Source organism: Staurois parvus, unplaced genomic scaffold, assembly GCF_062004578.1.
Source record: "Staurois parvus isolate SC_StPar_1 unplaced genomic scaffold, SC_StPar_1.0 ptg000719l, whole genome shotgun sequence".
Lineage (NCBI taxonomy): Eukaryota > Metazoa > Chordata > Amphibia > Anura > Ranidae > Staurois > Staurois parvus.
In genome coordinates, this window is record NW_028318515.1 from 11,775,741 (window position 1) to 11,802,181 (window position 26,441).

Genomic DNA, 26,441 nt, shown 5'->3' on the forward strand with positions numbered 1-26,441 from the left:
AGTTCATGATATCCCACCATTGAAGCTGGGAATAATAATTTTGATCATTGGAGGATCAATAAGATGATTAATTGATATTATTGATGGAATATTATTAGGAGGTTATATGTACAAATAATAACAGCTTTGTTTTGGGGTGGAGGACATCTTTGGCCAACCAGTGATATACCTTTTAATCAGGCTCCAACAGTTCTGGCCAAAATTTCTCTCGAACTCCCCATGTGTAGACAGTGGTACACCCAAGCCATCTAGTCATTCTTTCAGAAAATAAATTTGTGGCTGACAGCTGTGTGATGCTTACAGGGAATGATGTGTTCAAATATGATTGTGCGGTGGTATGTCATTACAATATGTCGCAACAAACCTGAATGCTATGTGATATACTTGGTCCAAGAAAAAGACGGTATATAATGTTTTTAAAATGTGGAAAAATACAACAGTCTAAGTCACAGATAAAAAAAGGATGTTTATTTTACATATTACAGTATTGACATTTGATCCTTTTCTACGTAAGAATGTGGAAATACATAATTGAATTTGTAGCAAATTATTGTATATGGAGCTAAAGCATACATGTGTACAAACATTTCTTTTGAAGTTCAGTAAAAAAGCAAAGTGATGTTTGATGTACCAACACAAGGAGCACAGACCCTGTCATACACTATTCCTGTTAATGTGTGGGAAAAATCAAAAGATGGGCGTTTAGTGGAAATAAAATGGTCTTTGTTGCTGTGGTCATTCATTGGCTGGAAGAAATCATGGAAAATAAACATTCTGTTATTAAGGACAATAAACTAATATTAAACTGTTAGTGTAAACAAACCATTTGTACTAAGATACACAACAGCAAAATATTATATTATTGGTTGGAGATGTAAGTGAACAGCCAGATAAAAGAAAAAAATTGCTTTTGGGTACATTAATAATTGTACCATTACTTTTGCACTGCAAGAATGTAACTACCTGCACAGTTAGAATAGTAATGAATAAAATATAGAGTATAACACCCATTAGCAGAATAGAACTATGTGCAAACAATTGCCATAAGAAATACAGATTGCTGGATTTTACCTATTTATTTTATTTATAAAGCTTGCAACATAGAATATAATACACAGAAACATAATTTGTGAACGCTTATTTTGCTAGATGAATTTTACACAGCAAAGCCATTTTTCTTTTCTCTCCGTTATTTCTACTTTTCTCCTTGTTTTAGACAGTAAAATATAAATGAAATAAGAAAGGTTGCAGGTCTGCTGTAGTAAAATTAATTTTAATTGACACAATAGCATAAATCCGCTTACATCAGAGTTAATACTGAAGCGCTTGTACCAGGACAATCAGGATAGCAGCCAGTAGTCTATACTCTATGTAAATACAATGCCAGAAACATATGGCTTATTTGTTAGAAAGAATTACAGTATTTAGTATATAATAGTACATGAGCCAAGGTTAACAATTTATGGTTGGTGATGCTTATAAATCTAGCTTTTCAGGAGCTGATAAGAATCAGTAGATTCTGGCACTGAAGCCTGGGAACTTTCAGTGCAGGAAGGGTTAATTTTCAGGTCAAGACAGGTAAGTATGCTAACAGCGGGTTATGTTTATGAAAGGGAAGGACAGCATGAGGTTGGGACAGTAGGAGTCAGGCCCAAAGTGGCACAGTTCACCTGTAGGAGTGCTGGTTGGTGGTCCACCCAGAAGCACAGCTGATGTACGGAGATAGGTCTGCAGACAGGTGGCGCCTGTGTGAGGTATGCAAGCCCTTCCGGGATTTAGAGGTTTACTGGATAGCCAGTTCAAGCCAAGGTCAGGTACCAGGTGGGAATCAGAGCAGACGTAGTCAGATGGGATAGCCGAGGTCATACACAGAGGAGTGAGAGAGAGAGTATCCGTAAGCCTAGCCGAGGTCAGATCAGGGGTTAAGCAGAGTAGACAGGTTCAAGAGCAAGCCGAGTTGGTATCAGGAAATCACAGGTCACAGTAACACAGGAAACAGGAAACAGGAACAAGGCACGGGGAGCTAGAGATCATCCAGCAACTTGAGGAAGTGATGATCCTTCTTATAAAGGCCATCTGGCACCAAACTGAGGCTGATGCGTGCTTCTGCGGCCATGCAGGGTACTGGCAGATATGCCAGATCTTCCAGAACTTCTGCCATGGACAGGACCCTGACAGGTGCTCAATTCCAGTAGCACCTCAGCCTGGAGAGGAACAATGTTTCTCTATGGTTTCCTGGGTCAATGGAGCTGTGTTCACGTTGGCTACTCTGCGCCCATGTGACCCTCGGTGGCCGTCTTGTGTCAGCAGGGTCTATTTAAGTCCCTGCCCCCGAGTTCTTGCATGTGGGGAAAGGTTCCTGATGAGGTGGGAAAGCTTAGGGACTCACTGCCTTGGAAAGGAGCTTCCTTCTTAGGACCAGACCAGCCAAGTGGTGCTTTACCCTCTGAAACAGATGCTGTTGGCAACTCTCCTCCTCTACATCTTACTATATTAAACTGTCAGTTATTTCCCTAGCAGTGCTCTCCCGCCTGGATGTTTGTAACATTGACATTTGGTTTAGATTCAAGTTTCACTGCAACTGGGGTCTGTATGTTTACTGCCTGCACCATGCTGCACTTCCCCACACGCTGACCCCCAAAGGAGCCGCTGGATTTGCCCAAGTTCTTTCCTATTCAGTGCAAAGGCAGCCAGGCACACAGCAAACAGTTCCCTAACTGCAGCTCAGAAAACAGTCTAGGGGATATCTTTTTGAGCTTTATTGCTGTAGAACTTGAACAGAAGGAGAACAATGGGGCATGGTATACTCCAAATTGCTTGAATGCAGAATTAAACTGAGGATACTTCAGTATATAGCAGTAACACAGTCACAAAGCTTACAGCTGAAGGCCATGAACAAAAGGATTTTTTAATATGGATTGCGGTAGCCTGGAGAAGTCTAATACCCTTGAAGTTGATGATAACAAAGGATGTTGAGCAGATTCAGGGCTAACTGGAACAGTCACTATCCACAACTGTAGACCATGGTAGACCTCAGCTCAGTAATCAAGCTCTACTCATAGACCCGGGAGAGAGATCCATGTTTAAGGGTTCTGTCCATAGCACTGAGTATTCTAGTTGCCAGTCTAGGATGACTCCAGGGGAAAGCAGCCCCTGAAGCCTCAGCAATCCATCCTCAGGCAGGTAGAACCAGAGGGCAAGGCTCAGGGTTAAAGGGATGGGTTATTGTTACGGTTACAGGGAGGGTTAGCATTATGGCTACAGGAAAGGTTAGTTTGAAGGCAAGGTTTAGTGTTACCCAGATGGTTAGTGTTATGGTTACAGGGAGGGTTATTATTAAAGTTACAGGGAGGGTTAGTGTGAGGGCAAGGCTTAGGGTTACAGGGATGGTAAGTGTTAGGGTTACAGGGGGGGGTTAGTATTAAGGTTACAGGGAGGGATAGTGTGAGGGCAAGGCTTAGGGTTACATGGATGGTAACTGTCAGGGTTACAGGTAGGGTTAGTATTAAAGTTACAGGGAAATTTAGTTTGAAGGCAAGGCTTAGGGTTACAGGAGAATTAGTGTTAGGGTTAAAAGAACAGTTAGTGTGCAGGCAAGGGTTAGTGCTACAGGAAGGGTTAGTGTTGGGGTTACAGGGAGGGTTAATATTAAGATTACAGGGAGATTTACAATGCGGTTTGAGGGCAAGGATTTTGATTACCGCAGGGTTAATATTAGGGTTACAGGAATGACTAGTATTAAGGCTACAGAGAGGGTTAGTGTATAGGCAAGGCTTAGTGTTACCCAGATGGCTAGTATTAAGGTTACAGGGAGAGTTAGTGTGAGAGCATGGCTTAGGGTTACAGGGATGGTAAGTGTTAGGGTTATGGTTAGGGTTAGTATTAAGGTTACAGGGAGATTTAGTTTGAAGGCAAGGCTTAGGGTTACTGGAGAATTAGAGTTAGATTTACAGGGAGGGTTAATATTAAGGATACAGGGAGGGTTAGTGTGCGGGCAAGACTTATGGGATACAGGAATGGTTAGTTTTTGGGTTACAAGGATTCTTAGTATTAATATTACAGGGATATTTACAATGTGGTTTGAGGGTAAGGCTTAGGGTTACCAGAGGGTTAGTGCTGGGTTAGAGGGAAGACTAGTATTAAGGTTTCAGAGAAGGTTAGTGTACGGGCAAGGCTTAGGGATGGTTATTGTTAGGGTAACAGTGATGCTTAGTGTTAAAATGACAGGGTGTTTTAGTGTGAGGACAAAGCTTAAGGTTACAGGAGGGTTAGTTTTAGGGTTACATAGAGGGTTAGTATTTATGTGGTTCTAAAGGTAAAATGTTTTTTTTTACCTTAATGCATTTCTATGCATTAAGTTAGAAAAAAAAACTTTCTTTGTGCAGCTCCCCGCCCCAGCCTGCTCTCATACTTACGTGAACCTGATCTTGATTTTTCTGTTTTTCTGTCCAGTGAGGATAGAGAGAGCCAAAAGAGCAATGGCTCTTTTGGCTCTCTCTATCCTCACTGGACAGAAAAACAGCAATGGGAGCCAGTGGCTCATGCTGCTGTCAATCACAGCCAGGGCATGGCTGAGTGCCCCAAAGCAAGCAGCTTGCTATGGGGGTGTTTGGCAAGTGGGAAGATCCAGGAGCACTGGTGAGAGATCTCAGAAGAGCAGGATTGGGGCTCAGTATTAAAGTTACAGGGAGGGTTACAAGGAAGGTTAGTGTGAAGGATGGTGTTAGACTTATTTCACTTGTTTGAACTGCAGTAAGATGCTCGTTTTTCTGTGCATTACCACAATGAACAGTAGTGTGAGTATCATGATGCAATGTAGTGCCATGCACCCCAACGCAAATCTTCAACAGGTGAAAACAAACCTGCATTTTAACACACAGCAGTGCAAAGATGTGAACCATTCAAAATGGATGATGTATAATCTATATGCCAACACAAGCAACCTAGCACACATTAACATGCATTCAGTAATGCACCACACATATGTGGACCCAGTCTTAGGGTTGTAGGGGTATTAGTGTGAGAGTTATAAGGAGGGTTAATGTTAGGGTTAAAGGGAGAATTAGTGTTAGTGTTACAGGAAGGGTTAATATGAGCGATGTAGAGAGGGTTAGTGTGAGGTCTAGTGTTAGTATTGCAAGGTAGGGCATTGTTCTCTGCCCCCAGATCTCAGCGCTGAATTCTGCCAGTGCTGATCTGATAGCAGTGAAGGTTAATGCATCAGGCTTCCTTTTGACAAATGTGCCAGATGACAGGCTGTATATCTGTGATTAAAGACTTTTGCACATCACCTAAAAGGAATGCCCAGCACACATTTCTGAGCCTTTCTAAGCACGCTGAAGGGCTTCAGAAGGTCAGCTTCAATTTTTATTGGGCTTTACAATGCATATACACTTTGAGCCTGTAGCCATTTTCGATTTATGCTTGGGCAGGCTAGTTGTACACAAGTTGGTCTATTGATTGACTTGTGTACAACCAGCCTGTCGAGTTTCCCGAATGATCAGTGCTCCTGGCTATAGCTGGAAACACTGATCATTGTATTCTGATGGCGGGGAAGGCTCCCTGCTATTAGAATACAATACCACAGTGGGAAGGACTCCCCCATGCACCTCAAATGTGTGGATGGGGAAATCTGCTCATTTTTTCCCATTCAACTTACCAGTTGAATGAAAAAAATGAATCATGTATAGCAAGCTTAACAATCACTTTGTTCCCAAGAATGCTCAGTTAAAGTTATTGTGTGCTGCACTGTAGACAATGTCTTTCTCCTTATCTAACAAAACAGACATAATCAGGTGACTGACATCTATAGGCACTTTAGGATTTTCTACTCTCAGGGAATTATTTGGATGAATTTCAAGGCTATAGTTTCTAATTTTCTAATAATTGCACACCTGCACCATTCAGAATAAAAACTATTGTTTCAGTAGTAAAACCAAACAAGAAATTGCAGCCTTACAGAATGAAAAGGGTCATTTAAACTACTTTTTGTATTGAATATTGATACATATTCTTTTTTATAAATGCAGCCACTGTCATTTGTTAACTTACAGATTACTCCATGGTAAAGGTGCCTCAGGCTTTGAGCTTGCCACACTACCGCTTTCCTTCTGAAGGACAGTCTTACATCTCTGTTCCCGGGGAAGCATTTCTAAGCAAATGTAAGTTCTGTTTTATGTATATACAGTATATATATTCTGTTACTTTGTCACATATTATCTTTCTATTTTATTGAGTCTAAAAGGAAACTGTAATGATTTTAGGACAATTTAGTTTTTTACAAATAACATTAAATAAAGGATGCAACTATGACACCGATTTTCATAGTGCACCATGGGTTTAGTAAAGAGGAAGCACAACAGTGGCGTTTTCCTTTCAAACTCTATCCCTAATTAAAACTCTGGAGCTCTACAGAGCAGTAAGGTAAGGAGGAAGAGTCACTCCTCTAGCTCATCCAGCTGTGTGTTTGTAAAACAAGTGTTTTTCAGCAAAGATTAATATGCTAAACATGTGAAACGGAGCCTACAGCTCCACCTGCTGGCTGTAACAGCATGCATATTTTAAATTAATTTACACCTTATGTTTATATGCATGAACATATTTACCTAGTGAACAAGAAAAAAAACTTTTTAAGCCTTGGATTTATATAATTACATTACAAATTAATAAACATTACCTTTAATATTTAACTTAACTTAGCTGTAAGAGTTTGCATAGACTGATGAAGACAGGTTCTTTCAAAACATATCATTAGGGTAGGGGTATTCCAACCTTTCTGCTACTTTGTGTTCTATATGATATTTATCCACTGCCAGTGCTTCTTGCAATTAGTCGCTCAGGAAAGATCCACCTCTCAGTTAATGAATACACCCACCTAAAGGTTATTTCTTAACCACTTCGTTCCCCATTTGATCTCCTGATAGAACACAGCCTGAGGGACACTCTACACATGCTCAGTTTGGTGTGTACTACTAGAGAATGTTTTCTTTTTCTGTCGAGGGTGCATGTTATCAGCACAGGGCCAATCAGCACTGTCCAGACAGAGGGTCAGGGGTTATGCTATCTCATAAGACAATTGGGAGAATGAAAACTCCTCCTACAAGCTTTAACCAGTGCTCAGCTGGAGAAGTCACAAGGCTGTTCTAACTGCTGATTAGACAAGGTATTTAGCAGTTTATATTTACTAAAATAATTACATTTCCATGCAGTGTGTATTGTGGGAGACCAGATATAGTGAATGCTGTGTCCTGGGTTTGGTAACACTTTAAATCCAAAACCAGCCATCATATCTAAGAATTGGTGAGCTGCAATTTGACACATTTTTGTTTTTGAGTTCAGTTCGGCTTTGTATAGACTCCTGGCTGCTACAGCATCTGGGAGTGTGTTTGTGGATTTGCTAATAGAAACATGTGAGAGTGTACTGTTAAAGGTGAAATGCATTTGGTTCACCAAAGTCTTGGGGAAGGGTTTAAAAACGCTTAGAATGCTCTGATGTGGATGTGGCTAGAAATGCTAAGTGATTTTATCTACAAGGTTTGAGTGGCACTATGTAATTTGCTGGATCCCAGAAGAGGTACTTTGTATTTTGTTTTGGAGTGGAACTGTTGAGGATAAGAAGCACTTACATTCTCTCTAGTAAGTTTAATTATTTTACATGGAGATTGCCTTAGTTATTTAATCATGGTCAGAAAGCTCACTTTTTAGTTTAAGGCCGCATGCACACTGGACGTTTTTACAGCTGCTCCTAGGGCTGTCTGATGGTTTTTTCCTGCCTCTAAAATCCCCTGAATGTTAGCCTATGTGTCCATGCACACAACAAATTTTAATGTGTTTAGTGGCAGGAGAGTTTGGAGGCAGGAACCAAAACCCCACGTGAAAGTTATAGTGTTTACAAATGGCGGTATATATACTGTTTTTTTTGTTTTACTAGTAATGGCGGTGATCAGAAACTTATAGTGGGACTGCGGCGGGCATTCAGACACTGGGGGGAACTGACTTGGTGTCACTGACATCCCCAGTGACACCAATACTGTGATCAGTGTTAATAAAAAGCACTGACACTGTACTAAAAGCACTGGGCATCAAGGAGTTAACATCTTGGGCGATCAAAGGGATAACTGTGCACTGTGTGTGTGCTTTACACTGTAAGCCTACTGCTTTGTATGGCTCTGCTATGCAGAGCCATACAAAGTAGTGGGCAGGAGCTGACGGGAGAGATCTGTGTTGTTTATACTCGGCGATCAACAGGTGATGGCAGGGAATTACCCGCCGGGACCCAGTGATTGACAGCCGAGGCTACGATACCCGGAACTGCATATATACGTGATTTTGCGCAGCCGTGATGCCCTATAGCAGTATTTCTGCTATAGGAGGTGCAGAAGCGGTTATGGAAATGTCCTGTGTGCATGAGGCATAAAGCATACAAATTTGACATCAGCAGAATTTTTTACATTTTGACTCCAATCTATTTTACAGTTTTTGTTGTGCTCTTTAAGGATGTTGTTGTTTTTGCTTTGAATGGCTGGCCAATGCACTAAACCACTCATTTCCATTGCAGCATGATGCAGCTTATGGCAAAATACTGCCTTGAGGTGCACTCCCCAAAAAGATAGCATGTGTTTTCTTGTGTAATGGGGTGCATTTGTAACACATTAAAAATGAATGATCTTTTGTAATACAATGCACATTTGAAGCCAGCCTTAAAGACATTTTACTGTTTTTCATGATGTTATAAAAATTGTGCCCACAGTCTGCTCTCAGGTGCACTTTAAAGCCCCTTTCGTACGTGCAGACCAGTCAGTTCACTCTTCGGATGCTGCTTCATCCATTTTTAAACAGTTTTTCATCCATTTTTCATCAGTTTTTCACATCCACCAACAGGAGCCCTTAACCACTTGAGTCTCTGAGCCATTTTTTCGATTTATTTCAAGCAGAAATGTTATTCATTAAACGTTTATCTGTTTACATCTGTTTTTCGTCTGTTCTGTTTTTTTAATCTAACAAAAATAGGGCTTTGATCCATTTCAAAACACGGATGTTGACAGATGCAGATGTAAATGAATGTAAATGGATGATAAGCCATAGTAAGAACAGTTTTTGCAATAATAATGGCCTGTGGATATATTTTATTTTTTTAGTACTCAGGAATCTGACTCTTTAGCTATAAAATTAAAATTGCAATATTTGCATTTTCTAGAATTCCTGAAAACTGCACATCAGTCAGTTTTAAACTTTTTGAATTCCAGACATTAGGCTCATTCCACTTAAGTTTTCAAAACAATGTGGAAAAAGGAGTAAAGAACTTTTTTAAAGGAGAATCATAGGACTTAGCTATATTTCTACTGTAAACATGAACCTTATAGTTGTTGGAACTGAGAATACGTTTCCGATTTCCTAAAAATGTCAGGTCCTTTGTACTTAGGTGTTCAAAGTGATAGGTGAGAAGTTCTGAAGAGTACTTTTGTAAAGAGCAGCTTAATTTTAAGCCATATTTTTACTTTAAATGAACCTAATTTTTTAGAAAATCAGATGGTTTTAAGTTTTATTTTGTTTCAATTGCTGATGTTCTTTGCATTTTCAGTAAAATACAAATTATACTTTCAGAATCTTTAAAAAATGTTCTTCTGTCACTATACATTATGCAATGATGTGGTGCTTCCCAGCAGTTGAAAAGTAATTTAAATAATTTATATCTCTTTGCGCTATGGAACTTGATATATCTTTTTTAAACCTAACCTTTTCTTCATCGGAAGGGCAATGAATACGTTGAAAGAAAAGATGGTTCTTTTTTCTCTTTCTATTAAATCACAATGCCTAGCAGGCCACTGTGGCAGTGATGTATTTAAAATAAGGTGCCATTATGTTTGCATTTTGTGCTACCAGTCTCTGATTCATGATGGTTTCTTTACACTTTGAATGAACTCAAAGCTTGTCATCCAGAAATCACTAGGCAGCTTCACAGTCAACGCCAATGGGAAGATGAGGTGATATTCAAATAAGCCAGTGAACAGAATTTGACCAACTGGAATAGAGTTAGGGCACAATTAGAATTTGCATAGTACATGGCCAAAATATTACATTTATGACTGTAAAAACAATACAGTGTGATAATAATTTAAAATGACAGGTTGGAATGGATAAATGATCACTGTGAGGTGCTTAGAGACATATTGATATTATGCACATTAATTAAGTTGAGTTCCAAATAAAAATATAAGTTAGTGTATCAGCAATAGGAAATGTTTAAGGATGATGGCACTGCCATGTCAAGCAATTGCAGAATAACTTCACCCCTCAAATCTCTCATGTCTCCATTAGCACTCTTTCAAAGCAGTAACTACAGAGCAGTATTGCTCGTGACCACTGTCATGTTGTCAGTGTTAAAAAACAAACAGTGAGGTTTGGAAATACATTTGTATTCTTCAGATAATATTACTGCAAGCAGAACTCCAGGAAAATATCATACCGTCAGGATCAGTTATATGCCCAGCATTTGAGTTTTACCTTTTGTCCTGTAGCTGCAAGCATTTTTCACATGCATAGTACAAAACTTAGGTAACTGTGCTCACTTATCTGATGGGTGACCATAGAAAATGATTGCTGAACTTTTGTTTCTTCACCTCTCTTTCCCCAGCCTAATTTACTCAACAATGGAGGAACAACAGCATATTGAAGGGAAGGAAACTATTTTATTCCTTCATGTATAACATCCAGGGTGTTAGGTGGACATCACTGTGCTGAGCAGGGAATTACCAGAAGATAATAAAAAGACCAATTCAGAAACATACAAATATGTATTTTTTTAATGTATAACTGGAATAAACATTTTTTTTATATTTTCCTGGAATTACAAATGGAAGTTTTTTTAGTCCAATCCTATAAACTAGTAGAAGAAAAATAACACTTAAAGTGGTTTTAAGTCCAGTGCAATTTGCAGTCCATTCAAATGAATAGGCTGCCAAATTGCACTGCAGGGGAATGCATGGGAATTTGGTGTGAGCCAGCCCTTAATCGGCATATCTAGCTAATTACCTGGAAATCCATTTAAAGTGGTTGTAAAGGCTAAAGGTTTTTTTACCTTCATGCATTCTTTATATGAAGGTAAAAAAAACCTTCTGTGTGCAGCTTGCCCAATACTTACCTAAGCCCCATCGCAATCCATTGTTGTGCATGAGAGCCTTGGCTCTCTGGGGACTCTCCCTCCTCATTGGCTGAGACAGGAGTAGGAGCCATTGGCTCCCACTGCTGTCAATCACAGCCAGTGAGCCAATGAGGCGAGAGAGAGGGCAAGGTTGAGCCCAGGCTCTGTATGTGAATGAACATGCAGAGCAGTGGCTCAGGATCAAGCCTGTTTGGGTACCCCCATTGCCACCTGTTTGCTCTGGGGGCACTTGGCCAGAGGGAGGGGCCAGGAGCAATGCGGGGGGGGGCACCCAAAAAGATGAGGAGTGGGACTGCTCCGTGCAAAACCACTGCACAGACAAAGTAAGTATGACATGTTTTTCATTTTAGAAAAAAAATTGCCTTTAATATTACTTTAGGTCAAATCAAAAGAAAATAAATAATAATTATGAAGATGTTACTCATCCTGCTTTTTTGTACCTGAGCCCTTGATTGATTATACTATCAACATCTCTACTTTCATTTCCATTTTTAAACTTCAAAAAGAGTTTCAGACATGATATATTATTACATAGTTACATTGGTTCAGCTTGGACCAATGTAACATAATATATGTATCATACCTAGCTGATGCCCCTATAAACTGAAAATCACTTGAAGTAGACACCACTACTTCAGTGATGTCCACTTATTTCTGGGTGTTATGCTGAGTGCGTGGCCTGATGAACTGTGAACACAGGAGGCTGGCTGCTCAGCATGGGTGCCATGCAGAGAATGCCTTGCATTTTCCCAAAGAATGCAAAGTGTTCTCTGATTGAAAGAAGTGGAGAGGCAGGGTGGTGACAATACACTGTCCACTTTTTGTCCTGAGTGGGACCCAGTAGCAAGTGGAGACCACTGGAGAAGCAGTGTCTACTTCAGAGATTTCCATCTTCCAGGGGCATTGACCAGGTATAGTATATGCACAGTTATGTCGGTCCAAGCTGGACCAATGTAACAATGTAACTATGTAAAAATATTGCCTAGAATTAATCTTTAACTGAGCAGGCTGGAGTTAGAAGCGTATTGAGTACTATGCTTCTAGATTCTGTACCAGTTTTATTAATTTCCCCCAAGTTTTCTGCACGGTATTATTGTGCCTTGTCATCCATAGAGTTACAGTGTAAAAGATTGAAAATATAAAGTCAGTTTAGCAGAAACCATTTTACTACTTATTAGCAAGCATGATTCCATTTTAAACCACCATAACGGGTATACTCTTAAGAAAAATTGTAAGTATCAGTTTGACAATAAAATTTGAAATGGGCATTTGAAAAAACTGAAATTCCTATTTTGGGGCTGAATAGAAAAGCATTTGTTCATGTACTGCTTCTTTCCCCATACAAGTCAATTGGAATGCAAAAGCAGCTCCAAGCTGGTTCATGCAGCTTAAAAGGAGGTCAAATGCAGATGAGGAGCATTGTCAAATGCAAATCAGAAGAAGATCAATGGCAGGTCAAATACATCTGTCAGCAAACACTGAATGATCTGAGTGTATCAAGCTAATTTCTAATACAAGCGTAATGAACCAGAAAGCAATCTGCATTTGTCTATTGACACAATTCCGCAGCCTGTCAACAATGATCTTTCATGTATTGTAATGATGTGGTCTTACCTCTTAGAGAAAGGTGTAATTGCTATTATTCAGTTGTATTCCCTCCCAGTCCTCTCCCTGAGCAGATATGTATTCTGTTCCTGAGCACATCAGCTGCAGGACCCCCCATTGTGGCTGCCCAGTCAATAAATGAATGTCTGTACAGGCTGCTGAAGAATTGCAAAACTGTCAGCTAACAAAGTTTTTACTTTTCTGTCTGTTGTCAGAATTACTTTCAGGCAGTAGATAGAAGAGCTGTGTATCCTTACACTCAGTGTGACATTTCTGCTTTGACAGAAAGAACACAAGTACATAATAATATATCAAGTGATCTCTTAGACGTAAGGCTGCACTATTACAACAATTCAAAAATGCCATCTATTCCTCCAAATGTCTGTTTCTTCAATTGTTTGTAAGCACCATTATATACAGTTAAGATTAAATATTGCATACAATGTGTTGTGGCCAATTTTAATTTTACCTTATCTGCTATAGGGAAGCTGTAAAAGGCTTGGGTTTTTTCATTCAAACAAGTTATTTATTTTGCAATGCTGTTCTTAGATCATTTCTCTAGCTTTCTGTATCATTTCCTACTAAGGTCCTACAAAGTGTTCTTTTACAAAAAATAAACATCTGTCCACACCATCGCTTCTCTCCCTGTTAGACTATGTGAAAAGCAATTTCATGTTTCAAATCTCTTCCCCCTGTTTACAGTTTCCCATATTTAGAGACCACTTTTGGGTTATTTAGGTGACTGTAACAGCTTTCATCTGGACTTGGCATAATTCTGTGAGAGATGCTGATAGCCCCGGAAAGGAGTGGTACAAGTAGAATGTAAAGAATGTTTTCTGACTTGTAAAGAGTCTGCTATTCACAACACAATGTTGTCAATTATTGAGTTGGTGTGATGTGGTGAAAGGGATCTTTAATTAACAGAATATTTCATGTTTAGGTGAGACATTTGTATAATTTTTTTCTGTTAACTCTTTTTTATTCAAGTTCGTACGACAATTGTTGGATTGCTGTACCATACAATGCATCGACACTACAAGCAGATTAAACCTAGCGACACCAGGTATGTTCCATGTGTTAAAAAGCTATCATTCTCTGTCTATCAGATTAAAATTTCACTTGGCCTAAAGCAACAGTATCTATTGAGACCAATGAAAGATGTAAATTTTACTAAAAAGCTTTATCTGATATTTGGTCATTTATAGTTTTTTCCTTGCATTCCGTTATCAAAGTGACTCACACAAAAACTGCCTGTACTACCCATCAGCAACCAGACAATGCAAGTGGAGAATGTAAGTTTGAATGTGATTGGGTTGCTGCTTCTAAATTCACATAATTCTTGTGAAAAATAATTGAAAAAATAAGACACTGCATTTACACACTTCTAATTGCTGTTTGTAGGTCAGGTCAATACATAATAGAACCGTTGTTGGTGAGGCAGCCCTGTAATGCCAAAGATGCCTTTAGAGCTTTCCAACAGTGCTAATAGGAAGTGCAAGAAAAATCTCAGAAGAGAGTTTTGAGATCTCGGGTATTGTTTTAGTAACATAAGTATAAGTATGTGATTTCCAGATTTCCCAATGGGCACAGTAGGATGAAGGCTACAGGGGACAAAAGCAAACAGGCAATTTCTCCTTGAACAGTTACCACATAAGATTGCACTCTAAACTTGGCATGAACTGGTAAAACAATCAAATGTCCTGTGAAAAAGAAATGATCCTAGCAGAGTTTGTGGTTCTTTAGGGTGCCAAATGTAATCTTCACACTCTGATGACACTGATGCATGTGTAATACTTTTCTGATCTTCAGTGCTGATTTACACAATGCGGGGCAGATTGAAACTCACAGCTAATTGATACAGTAGTTGTTCAGTTAGGTTTGCATCATGTTCAGGACAGGTTTAGATCAGGTCCAGGTCAGGATTTTATCCTGTTCACAACTGATGACATGTGTGGTTTGGAAACAGTTCTCACAGAAGTCAATAGCCTGTAATCCGCACCTAAACTTCACCGCACTGCTCAGAAATTGGATAGGATTCTTTTTCAGTCTGCACTGAATCCGTAGTGCCAGTGCACCAGACATACAGTATGTGAACAGGCACCATAGGAAGCAATGTTATTTCACATGTCATGTGGATTGGATGCAGTTCAAACTGCATCCAATCATATGGGAACTGGCACTCACGTACTCGCTCTACAAGGAAAAGGTTTTGTCTAATGAGTGCCTCCAAATGTCTAAGTTGCTCAGTCTTGCACTGTTGAAGTGTAGAAAAGGCCCAGTTGTTACAAATGATGCTCAAATTTGGGATAATGTCTTGTTTTTATTGAACCTTCCCAAGATTAACTTGCAATCTGCAGTTGAAAACATACAATTCACTTCTTGAGTGGCAGATGTAGCTGTTTGGCAGCCTCAGGATTTCTGAAACAGTTCTTTCTGTTTCATAAGTAGTAATTGAATCTGGAGAACAGTTATATCTTCTACAGAAGGAGGTATCAAACTTTTTTTGGTAAATCATCCATGATGGCTGAGAAAAGAGACCATTTAGTTGTAACCAAGGTGCATTATAACGTTTTGAAATCATTTTCTTTTTTTGGACAAAAGTCCCCTACTCAATCATATATAAGTTTTCAAAAGCAGTGATTGGGATTCCCTTTTATGATTTGGGGACTTATTTTATATATATATATATATATATATATATATATATATATATATATACATTTTGTAGAAACATTTTTTCAAAATCTATGTGTGAAAGTGATATTTAGGAAAACCATTTCTCCATCTTTTGTATGCTTTCAAAAAAACAGGGCTTACCAGCCATGGAAAAATGATTGCATATAGACTGCAGGACTACTAAGGGGTTGAGAGCTAGCATCTTTTTGGTAACAGGCCTGGTCACCTGTCCATAGGTTGTCCACCTGAAACACTTCCTTTTGCAGCAAGGGTGGACACATCAGCCCTTTCGTGGACACCCTTCTCACAGGTTATCTACTTCAACTGCTGCCGCAGCAACAGAAATAGTATACAATCCAACAGTGTTAGATACATATGTATGGACGGTTGTACATAGGTAATATGACATGGTAAGAGCAGGTAACGTGGTGACCTGGAAATATAGGATTTCAAGGACTAAATCTCAGGTTCAGATCCCAATTGCCACAAAGTCACAGTGCTAACTACTACACCACCATGCATTTAAATATTCTTAAATTAACTTCAGCCATCATCTAAATGTAAGAATAATATGTTTGAACTCGGAGGTTGTACATAGATAATACCAGATGCTAAGAGCAGACAATATGGTGACCTGGAAATATAGAATTTCAAGGAGTAAATCTCAATATGCAGATAAAAAATTCAAGTCTATGGGTCAGATCAGAAGTGTTGTCATACACTCTTGTGGTAGTTTGTGTGAAAAGTGAGTAACTTACCAATATGATTCCTAAATCTTACAAGGAAACAGTACCATTTTCTGGAATACATTATAAGAAAAGATTTAGCATCTAAACTTTTCTCTGACAATGTCCTATGAGAAGTTAACTCAGTGCCACAAAGCCACAGTGTTAACTACTATACCACTGTGCGTTTAAATCCTCTTAAGTTAACTTCAGGCGTCAGAGTTCATGCTTTCATTTATCTGCATATATTAAATGCTATGATTTTATCGTGCTATCTTGCTTCATATGATGCTTTCGAAACATAATCTTTTCCAAGTGACAGATAAGTACTTACTGCACGGGATTTAAAAGTAACATCTTTAAATCATTTAGAAGCAAGAAATGTGAATTCCACTGGGTTCAGCTAGGAAGCACATGTCAGTTCAGTGTTCATTGACTTTAGCTTTATTAAATCTGATAACATTTGTTAAGGAGAGTTTCCGTAATATTCATTGCTTATGCCAATATTATCATTATCAGATAAAAAGGGTAAACTGTTATGTTATTTATAGGCCATTTTAACAGAACCAACCCCTGGGGCATCAGCTAAACTGCAGGAAGCGCTATGTTGGCATTAAAATGCAGTTATTTTGTAAATGAATATAAACTAAAAAGCACAACTCATTTCTATTGCAAAATCTAAAACCAGGCAAGATTTTTGAGAACATTAGAATCCATCACTGAAGCCATTACTGTAGGCAGCTCATGAAAGCATGAAGGAATTTCAGAATATGAGTCACAGCAATTAGATCAATCACATCTGATGATAAAGAAGGACAAAATTACTCGAATAGTAAACATTGCGGTATCCTCTGCTATAATATTTCTGCATCAGTCAATGCCACCTGAATGATGTATTGTGGTCAGATATCAGCATTTAGTAGAGTAGTGTTAGTGACTAATGTGATACAATAATTACTCATCACCATTACACAACAACTTAGAGTTATGGCTTTCTGCACTCTTTTCCCTTGGTCACAGCCTGCCATCTCCTGAGTGATAATTCATAAAAATGCTTATTTCTACAGAATGACACCTAGCAAGGCTTATCGATGTCTGTTTGGGCATTGTTGGTAGTATTTCACGATATCGTTCAGCAGTAGTTTTTAATTATTGCAGTATGATGCACCCTAGCATTGCAAGCATATGTACAGAGGTGTTAGAAAACTATCAAGGAAGGTAACCAGATATAGAAATTAAACAGCGTTTGGTGTGCTTTAAATAATATATATAGTTTAAAAGCTGTGTTAAGACTGCTTCGTTAGGAAGACATTACTTAGTGTGCATTTAAACTAAGCAAACAACTTTAATATAAAGTTGTGTTCAAAATAATAGCAGTCAGACATCACTAACCTGATCAATCACTGTTTTTGATAGAAATGATATTTCTACATGGCAAATAATTTACTAGCAGGTGTAGTAGAGTAATAGAAATCCAACAGACCCAACAGTCATGACATGCATGCTGCTGATTCTGTGTAATTGAATCACTAATTGAAAGGGGCATGTTCAAAATAATAGCAGTGTATAGTTCTATTAGTGAGGTCATTCATTCTTTGAAAAACAGGTGGCAATTATTGCCCTTATTTAACCTCTTGCCGACCACAGATAGCCGAATGACGGCTTCACTGCGGCCGGCCAGTTCTGGGTGGATGTCATATGACGTCCTCCCAGAACGCGCTCTCCTGCACCCGGCGATCTCCGTGATCGCTGCGTCCTACGGACACAGCTGATCACGTGATGTGGTAAAAGGCCAATCACAGCGGCCTTTTACCACCTGATCAGCGGTGTCCAATGACACGCTGATCAGAGGGAAATGCAAGTGCCGGTTCTCGGCTGCACTTTCCTCACACTGTCAGATCGTGAGGAAAGTACTGCCGAGAACCGGCAGTTGTCAGAGCGGGGATCGGCACCGATCATCAGGGCACTGATGATCAGTGCCCTGATGAACGGTGCCCAGCAGTGCCACCCGCAAGTTCCGCCCAGCAGTGCGCCCACTAGCTCTGCCCACCCGTGCCCAGCAGTGCACCCACCTGTGCCTAGCAGTGCACCCACCTGTGCCACTCTGCAGTGCCACCTACCTGTGCCCAGAAGTGCCACCTACATGTGCCCAGCAGTGCCACCCACCTGTGCCCACCAGTGCCACCCACCTGTGCCCACCCACCAGTGCTGCCCACCAGTGCCACCCACCAGTGCAGCCCAGCAGTGCTGCCCGTCAGTGCCACCAGTCAGTGCCCAGGGGTTGTGCCAGTCAGTGCAGCCAGTCAGTGCCCAGCAGTGATGCCAGTCAGTGCCGTCTATCAGTACCCATCATCAGTGTCACCTATCAGTGCCGCCTATCAGTGCTGCATATTAGTGCCACCTATCCGTGATACCTCATTAGTGCTGTCTATCAGTGCCGCCTATCCGTGACACCTCATTAGTACTGCCTATCAGTGCCCATCAGTGCTGCCTATCAGTGCCCATCAGTGCTGCCTCATCAACGCACATCAGTGAAGGAGAAAAAATGCCTGTTTGAAAAATTTTATAATAGAAACAAAGAAACTTTTTTTTTTTTTCAAATTTTTTGCACTTTTTTATTTATAGCAGAAAAAGTAAAGCGCCCAGCGGGGAGTAAATACCACCAAAAGAAAGCTCTATTTGTGAGGAAAAAATGATCAAAATTTCATATGGGTACAATGTTGCATGACCGCGCAATTGTCAATCAAAGTGCGGCAGCGCTGAAAGCTGAAAATTGGCCTGGTAAGGAAGGGGGTATAAGTGCCCGGTAGGCAAGTGGTTAAGGAAGGAAGGCAGTAAATGTTGTACATGCTGGTTACAGTGCATTTCTCTCTGGAATTCTGAGGAAAATGGGTCGTTCCAGACATTGTTCAGAAGAACAGCGTACCTTGATTAAAAAGTTGATTGGAGAGGGGAAAACATATAAAGAAGTTCAGAAAATGATAGGCTGCTCAGCTAAAATGATTGCAAATGCTTTAAAATGGCAACCAAAACCTGAAAGACGTGGAAGAAAGCGAAAAACTACCATTCGAATGGATAGAAGAATAGCCAAAATGGCAAGGACTCAGCCAACAATCAGCTCCAGGAAGATCAAAGAAGGTTTAAAGTTACCTGTGAGTACTGTTACAATTAGAAGACGCCTATGTGAAGCCAAACTATCTGCAAGAAGCCCCCGCAAAGTCCCACTGTTGAAAAAAAGACGTGCTGAAGAGGTTACAATTTGCCAAAGAGCACATTGACTGGCCTAAAGAGAAATGGCGCAACATTTTGTAGACTGATGAAAGAAAGATTGTTCTTTTTGGGTCTAGTGGCCGGAGACAGTTTGTCAGACGACCCCCAAACACTGAATTCAAGCCACAGTACACTGTGAAGACAGTGAAGGATGGTTGCGCAAGCATCATGATATGGGGATGTTTCTCATACTATGAGGCAAAACCAAGAAATAGAGAACTGTGGAATGTAGTCCAATCATCCTGGGCTGGAATACCTGTTCACAGGTGCCAGAAGTTGGTTGACTCCATGCAACACAGATGTACAGCAGTTCTCAGAAACAGTGCTTATACAACTAAATATTAATTAAGTGATTCAAAGGAAAGCAAAATCTTCAAACATTTTTCAGTTTATATAGTGAATGTTTGAGTTTGTAAAGAAGAATACAAACACTGCTATTTTTTTGAACAGTCTAATATTCACTTTTCTTCAAGTTTTTTAGAGGAACAAAATAAATTTGATATATTTTTCTTCATGTTTTGATTTGGAATAGAATGTGTAGTGTTCCCAATGCATTTCTGTGTATGGAAATAAAAGCTATTAGAAGGATTTTGAGCTTTATTCACTTTTTTCAACACATTGATGTTATTTTGAACACAACTGTATGCAGTTGTCTATGAGTACATATAGAGCCTATAGTCCTTCCATAGTCTAACTTTCTTGGGGGCCTACTGATCCCAGACCCGGCACCCACCCACAGTTCACCTCTTATAGCTCTTGCCCTCTTCATGATGCTGTAGGTTTCCTTAATGTTTTTGCTACTTAGTCTTTGAATTTTATCCTAAGTTATGTTTTCCAATTTACTCTCCTGTAGTCTTCTGGTTATGGTTTTCTGTGCTCATGTTCCATGCTTGTGCTGCTCTTGCTCCTGCATTCCCACTAGGGGTCAGCCAAACCTCATGGGTATATACGCATTGCCAAACTCTGAATCTTTATCTATTCACCCAACCTCAGCCCAGTTGAAATTACTGAATCTTTAACTGCACCTTGTGTCTCTATTGACTTCCTGCAGACATACATTTTTGCTAGACCCAGCTGCCCTGGGTATGGGTGAACTAGAGCCAACTTTTTCCCAGCAATTCTGCAAAATACTAGCAAATACTTAAATTCTGAGACATAAGAAACATCCAGGATTAGGAATGAGGTTTGGGTTCACCACTGCCATGGGTTTGAGGCAAATTGATTCACCCGGAAGATTTTTTTTCAAACTATAATTCATTGCATAGCCTTTGAACAATGGGCAGCAGGCTTTAACCACTTCAAGTCTGGACACTTTCAACCCTTTCCTGTCCAGGCCAATTTTCAGCTTTCAGCGTTATTACACTTTAAATGATAATTGCGCGGTCATGCAACACTGTACCCATATGAATTTTTTAGCATTTTTTGATACAGATAAAACTTTTTTTTGGTGGTATTTATTCACCACTGGGATTTTATTTTTTTTGCTATATAAATGAAAAAGTCCAAAAATTTTGAAAAAAAATGTTTTCTTATAAAATTTTGCAAATAAATCTTTCTTCATAAATTCTGGCCAGAATTTATTCAGGTATCTTTTTAGTAAAAAAAAATAACCCAAATTAGTTTGTAACCAAAAATTTTTTTTTTTTTTTTTTTTTTTTACATACTGTCACCCTAGCAGTACAGTGTTACCATAGTGACACTGTACTACTTGTTGGGGGGTTATGAAAATTTTTTTTTACACTGATTGATTTTACACCCATAAAGGCTGTAAAAGCAATAATTTCTCCTTCTCTCTGGCTGCATTCTTGCAGCTATTGAGAAATACTATGTGAGCTGTGATTGGTCACAGCTTGTCACATGGTACAAGGCTGTTGTGAATAGCCTTGTACCATGTGACCTCTGTGATCATTCACAGATTTCACAAGTAGTAAGCAATGATGTCAGAAGTGACATGTTGCTTACTACTCTTCATGTGATCACTGATTGGCCAATCAGTGATCACATGATCAGGACCTCACACAGAGGTCCCGTACAATGATCGGGCACCGGATCACGGTGTTGCACGCTCCCAGGGAGCGCGCACAAGCAGGGGGCAGGGAGGCCATTTATAAATGGCCACCCACCCCTGCACTGCTCCCATCTGGCCGTTTATTTACATGGGTGGGACGGGAAGTGGTTAAAGAACCAATAAGAGGGCTTTCAAATAAGCCACCCCCTCACTATAAAATGTAGGTAAATTGCTGCCATATTGTTAGTGTAAGCACTCTTGGTATTGCCTAATGTTTGCAATATACACCTGCATCATTTGAGAGAAAAAAAACTAAGCTCAAGAAGAGTATGTGCCTAAACAACCTTGAATTATCTTACTCACATTCATGGCACTGCTATCCCCATAGTAAAAATAAACATTAGCCATACACTGGTTAGGCCAATTATCCCTGATTAAACCTGTCCTGCTATTGGTCACTTTTACACTACTATAACATGTGCGGCCTCTTAATTCTTGTACAAAATCACCTGCCTGTACTGTCTCTAGCACATTTCTTATTATTATTGCTACCTTTAAAGTGTCCCGCTACTGGCCAATTTTATACTGCTGTATACTTTGCCGTATTTTAAATCTTGTAGTAAATCCCCTGCCTGTGCTCTTTGCAGAGGCGTAGCTAGGATCTTTTGTGCTCGGGGACGAACGGCCACCTCTTGACACCCCCCCGCTTTATATGGTCCCTGTAGACACCCCCCGTCCTGATCACATTGCCCCCCCCCTTTAGCCATGGCACTACAGCACTACTCACCCGGCTCGGCTCTCCCCTCATCCCCTCCGGCACTGCCCTCCTCTCCACTCCTCTCCCGGCTGGCTCCTCTCTCCTCTCATAACTCACTGTGGATGGCAGACGTATCAGATGACATGTCTGCTGCAGCCGCTGCAGTGATCTTGTGACCTCATTTTGGCGCCCCTGTACCTTGGCGCCCGGGTACATATGTACCTCCCTGCCCCCCCTAGCTACGCCTCTGTCTCTGTCACTAATAAATTTGGACCTGATTGTTAAGTTGACCTACTGTTGACCAAAGTGGGGGTGACAGACTGCTCAAAATGCGGTCTGTCCCTGGAAAACCAGGACAGATGGCAACCTTACTTTAGTATTGGATGAGTCCAATGGACAAAACATGCTATAAAGTTTGTACACTTGCCATTGTAGAAAACTGATGAAATTGTTCAGGAAGAATGTAGATTCAGGCAGCCAGACACAGAGAAGTCTTGGTTGGCCTGCTATACTTTCTAACAACAGCCACTGAACATGGTTTATTGCATGCTTTGTCTTGAGAAAAAACACCCTATTTTTTTAGTGCATTTGAGGTGCATCCAAACATGTATTGACCATTTTAGCATGGTTTTGGTGCTCAGTTGTGAATTGGGCCTAAGAATTCAAGTGAGCGGCTAGAGACAGAAAAGTTGTGGTTTAGCTGTCTGCTTTTACCACCCCATACAGCCGCCAGCGTCAAAGAACCTTAACAAACATGGCAATAAACACCTAAGATTATAAGCCTTCCCCACTGTAACCAAATCCATTAACTATGTTTTGCCTGGAGTTAGGCTTTAATATAGTAAACAGAGAAAATTCCCTTTCACTGCTGAACTTCTTAACATGCAACTTACAATTTTTGTAGTTTTCTTTTTATTTAGCAAAACTTTCTTAAAAATGAATTCCAGGACTAACTTCCATGACACATTCTGGGTTGTGGTCCAAACATTTAATTATGCTGGGATGTTAGTATGCATAGCTGAATTATTAACTGTTACCCAGCACCCCATGTGATTATGTTATCATTCCTTTATTGATTTTTTGTATATGACAAGCTCACAAATTGTGGAGTATATGCACATTTATTACCCTGAACAGTAAAATAATCCACACTGCACATTGCCATCATTGTCATTTGAATATTTTTATTTAGTGTTTTATTTAACCCCAGAAACTACTAAACAGCTCATCCACTCCCTCATCATATCACGACTCGACTACTGCAACTCCCTCCTCACTGGCCTGCCTCGCCGCTGGCTATCCCCGCTTCAGTCGATCCTGAATACGGCTGCCAGACTCATTCACCTTTCCAACCGCTCCGTTTCCGTCACCCCCCTCTGCCAATCCCTCCACTGGCTTCCGATTGCGCAACGGATCAAATTCAAAATCCTAACACTGATGTACAAAGCTGTCCACCATACTGCCGCGTACTACATCACTGACCTAATATCCAAGTATCGCCCAGCACGCACACTCCGCTCCTCACAAGACCTCCTTCTCTCTAGTTCCCTGGTCTCCTCCTCCCATGCCCGCCTCCAGGACTTCTCCAGGGTGTCACCCATCCTCTGGAACTCCCTGCCCCAACCCATCATATTACCTACTCTCCTCTCCTTTAGGCGCACCCTGAAAACCCATCTCTTCAGGGAAGCCTACCCCGCCCCATGCTAACTTGCCGACCTCCTCCACTCTTCCTACCACTCCATCCCCCACAGCTATCTCCTCCTGTGCCACTATCCCCTCCCTCCTAGATTGTAAACTCGAAAGAGCAGGGCCCTCAATCCCCTCATATTTTGCATTGTATTGTTATTGTTCTGTCACATGTTCTGTCCCCCTTTGTAATGTACAGCGCTGAGCGAACTATTGGTGCTTTATAAATACTGTATAATAATAATAATTTGTCATTTTAGTGTCTGGAAAAAAATAGACTTTATACACTACAAACTTTGAATAAAGTCAAACAAAACAAACTTCAGCTATAAAGAAAATCCCACAAGCAACTATTGTTTGTGCACTTTCAAATTATTCTACAATTGAAGACAAAGAATTACTTATAAAAAAAATAGAACATGATATTTTGTAATAACAGTGTTGTTAAACTTCATACTTTTCTTTTTTCTGGAATACATGATTGGCAATGGATTCTGTGTGCTCCATCGTTTTGGATTTCTGCACATTGTCATGTCTTGACGAGGCAGGTTCTTGTCCAGTCTATATTTATATATGTATCTTCTTATTGTAACATGGTGAAGTGGTCAAGCACTTTCTGTGGGCAGCACAAACCCATTTACTGGTTTTTCATTTAGTGCTAGTTTTTATTTCAGCAAAACTAAACATTTCCTGAAAATCTCTGGTTGATATGCAATTCAGCTTTGCACAAAATGTAAAACTATTCTAGATGGGTGATCTACCCCACTCCTATTATTCTTCGGTTCAGAAAGGCTAACTTTACAGCATGAGGAATTCGTAATTCGTTTTTCCGACACTTCAATTACCTGCTTATCATTATTTCATTTTCTGAGGGCTGTACAACCTTCCTATCCATGTTCCCCGATGTATATATGCTTGTATGCTTGTTCCATGACAAATACAGATTACACTGGTGCAGCCACTTTTGCTTGTTTGCATTTTTTCCCCTTGCTGATGAGATTGCAGATCTGAAGGATCATACACTGCTGCCTTTAGTGGGCATATCACAGATCCCGAGTCCAAAAATGGAATGGTCGTGTGATCCGCCTCTGAGCTACATGAAGTAATTCATCACCCGTTTTATCAAACAAATTACAAAAATAACCCCCTGTGTGCCAGAAAAATGCACTTGTATGACATATGAAATGCTTAGTACATTATTTTTTAGCTGATGTGTAAGGTAAATAAGATTTTATATTGACAGATAATGCAATGGGTTCGATTCAGAAAGATTGATGAGTTATGAATACACCATTCTTATTTTCTCTTGTGATAACTTTCTCCTAAAAACATTTAAAGGTGAACTCCAGGCAAACAGCTAAATATACTGATTTAATGGGTAAATGAGAACTGTTTTATCTGCCAAAATATTTGTTTTTTGTCAATCCAGTCCTGAGATTTTTTTTAATTCTTTGTTTCGGGCACATTACAATCTAGCTTTGATGCACATCATATTGAACAGGAGTAATACAAAAAAAAAAGAAGGTACATCCCATACAGGAAATCATGATCACATCAAGTATAAACCCTCTACCCATATCAGGGTATCATTCACATTTGTTACTGTTGGTTCACTACTCATGCTTGCCTGCCAATAAAGACCTCAGGCCCTAAGCTATGCTTATGAAGTGTCCATTATTTTCAGAAATAAACTTTAGGAAACAACTGGGGAGGAAGGGAGAGGGCTTAGTTGAGTCAGGAGTTGGTGTAGTTTTGTACAATGAGGAGCAGCTGAAGCCTGTCAATGGGAGCCATGTGCCGTGGAATTGTTCTTCACGGTTATGCAGAAATGCAGTCAAGTTTTCATTGTTTTAGTTTCAATAATATTGGTAAACCACAAATGAATGGTAGGGAGTGTTTTTGTGGGGTTTTTTTCATGGATTCCATGAAATGCAGGTGGAGGCATCATTAAGCAGATTTATAGCACTTTAATGGGACCTTGTTAACTTAATGTAGATAGTCAATAGGTTTTGTCAATAGATCTATGAATGTAAACTGAATTTAAGTCTCTGATTCTGACTGACATTTCCAAGATGTATTTGGGAACTGTGGGAACATATATTGGAGAAGGGTTGAACGTCAGACATTTGTAGCCTCGTTCCTGAAATCCATTAGTGATAGAGAACCTATGCTGTAATGTGATGGCTCTATAGGTTTTCACTGGAGTGAGGGTGACTTGAAGTTCCCATTTGTGTATGTAAGGAAGTATATATCCCTTATAGGGAAGGGATAGTAGATGAGGTATGGGAATTAAATCCCAACACAATATCTCAAAAGTAAAGAGAGGTCTAGAGAGGCAGAGGTGTTGTTCAGGTACAGTCCTTAAAAAGCGTTGGAACTGATATACAGTCAAAACATCAGTCCTGACTTTTCCACAGCTCTGCCCAGAAGCACAGTTCTACCTGGTTGTCAGGAATGGACTGGCCAGCAATAGTGGGACTCAGCTGCCTTATGAGCTGCAGTACCAGGGCTGGCCAGCGGGTGCTCCCAGCAATCAGAGACTCAACCTTGCAG

At 40.0% G+C, this 26,441-nt stretch overlaps 1 protein-coding gene across 2 annotated transcripts in view; it reads left to right on the top strand.

Annotated features, from left to right (window-relative positions):
• The window catches only part of ADGRD1 (adhesion G protein-coupled receptor D1), an 827,296-nt gene that overhangs the window by 158,549 nt on the left and 642,306 nt on the right, over positions 1-26,441 (top strand). For both annotated transcript variants that reach the window (XM_089653751.1, XM_089653752.1), the window contains 2 exons: positions 6,054-6,161; positions 13,754-13,829. In XM_089653751.1, coding sequence (XP_089509877.1) covers positions 6,054-6,161; positions 13,754-13,829 — 184 coding nt within the window. The remainder of the gene's footprint in view (positions 1-6,053; positions 6,162-13,753; positions 13,830-26,441) is intronic.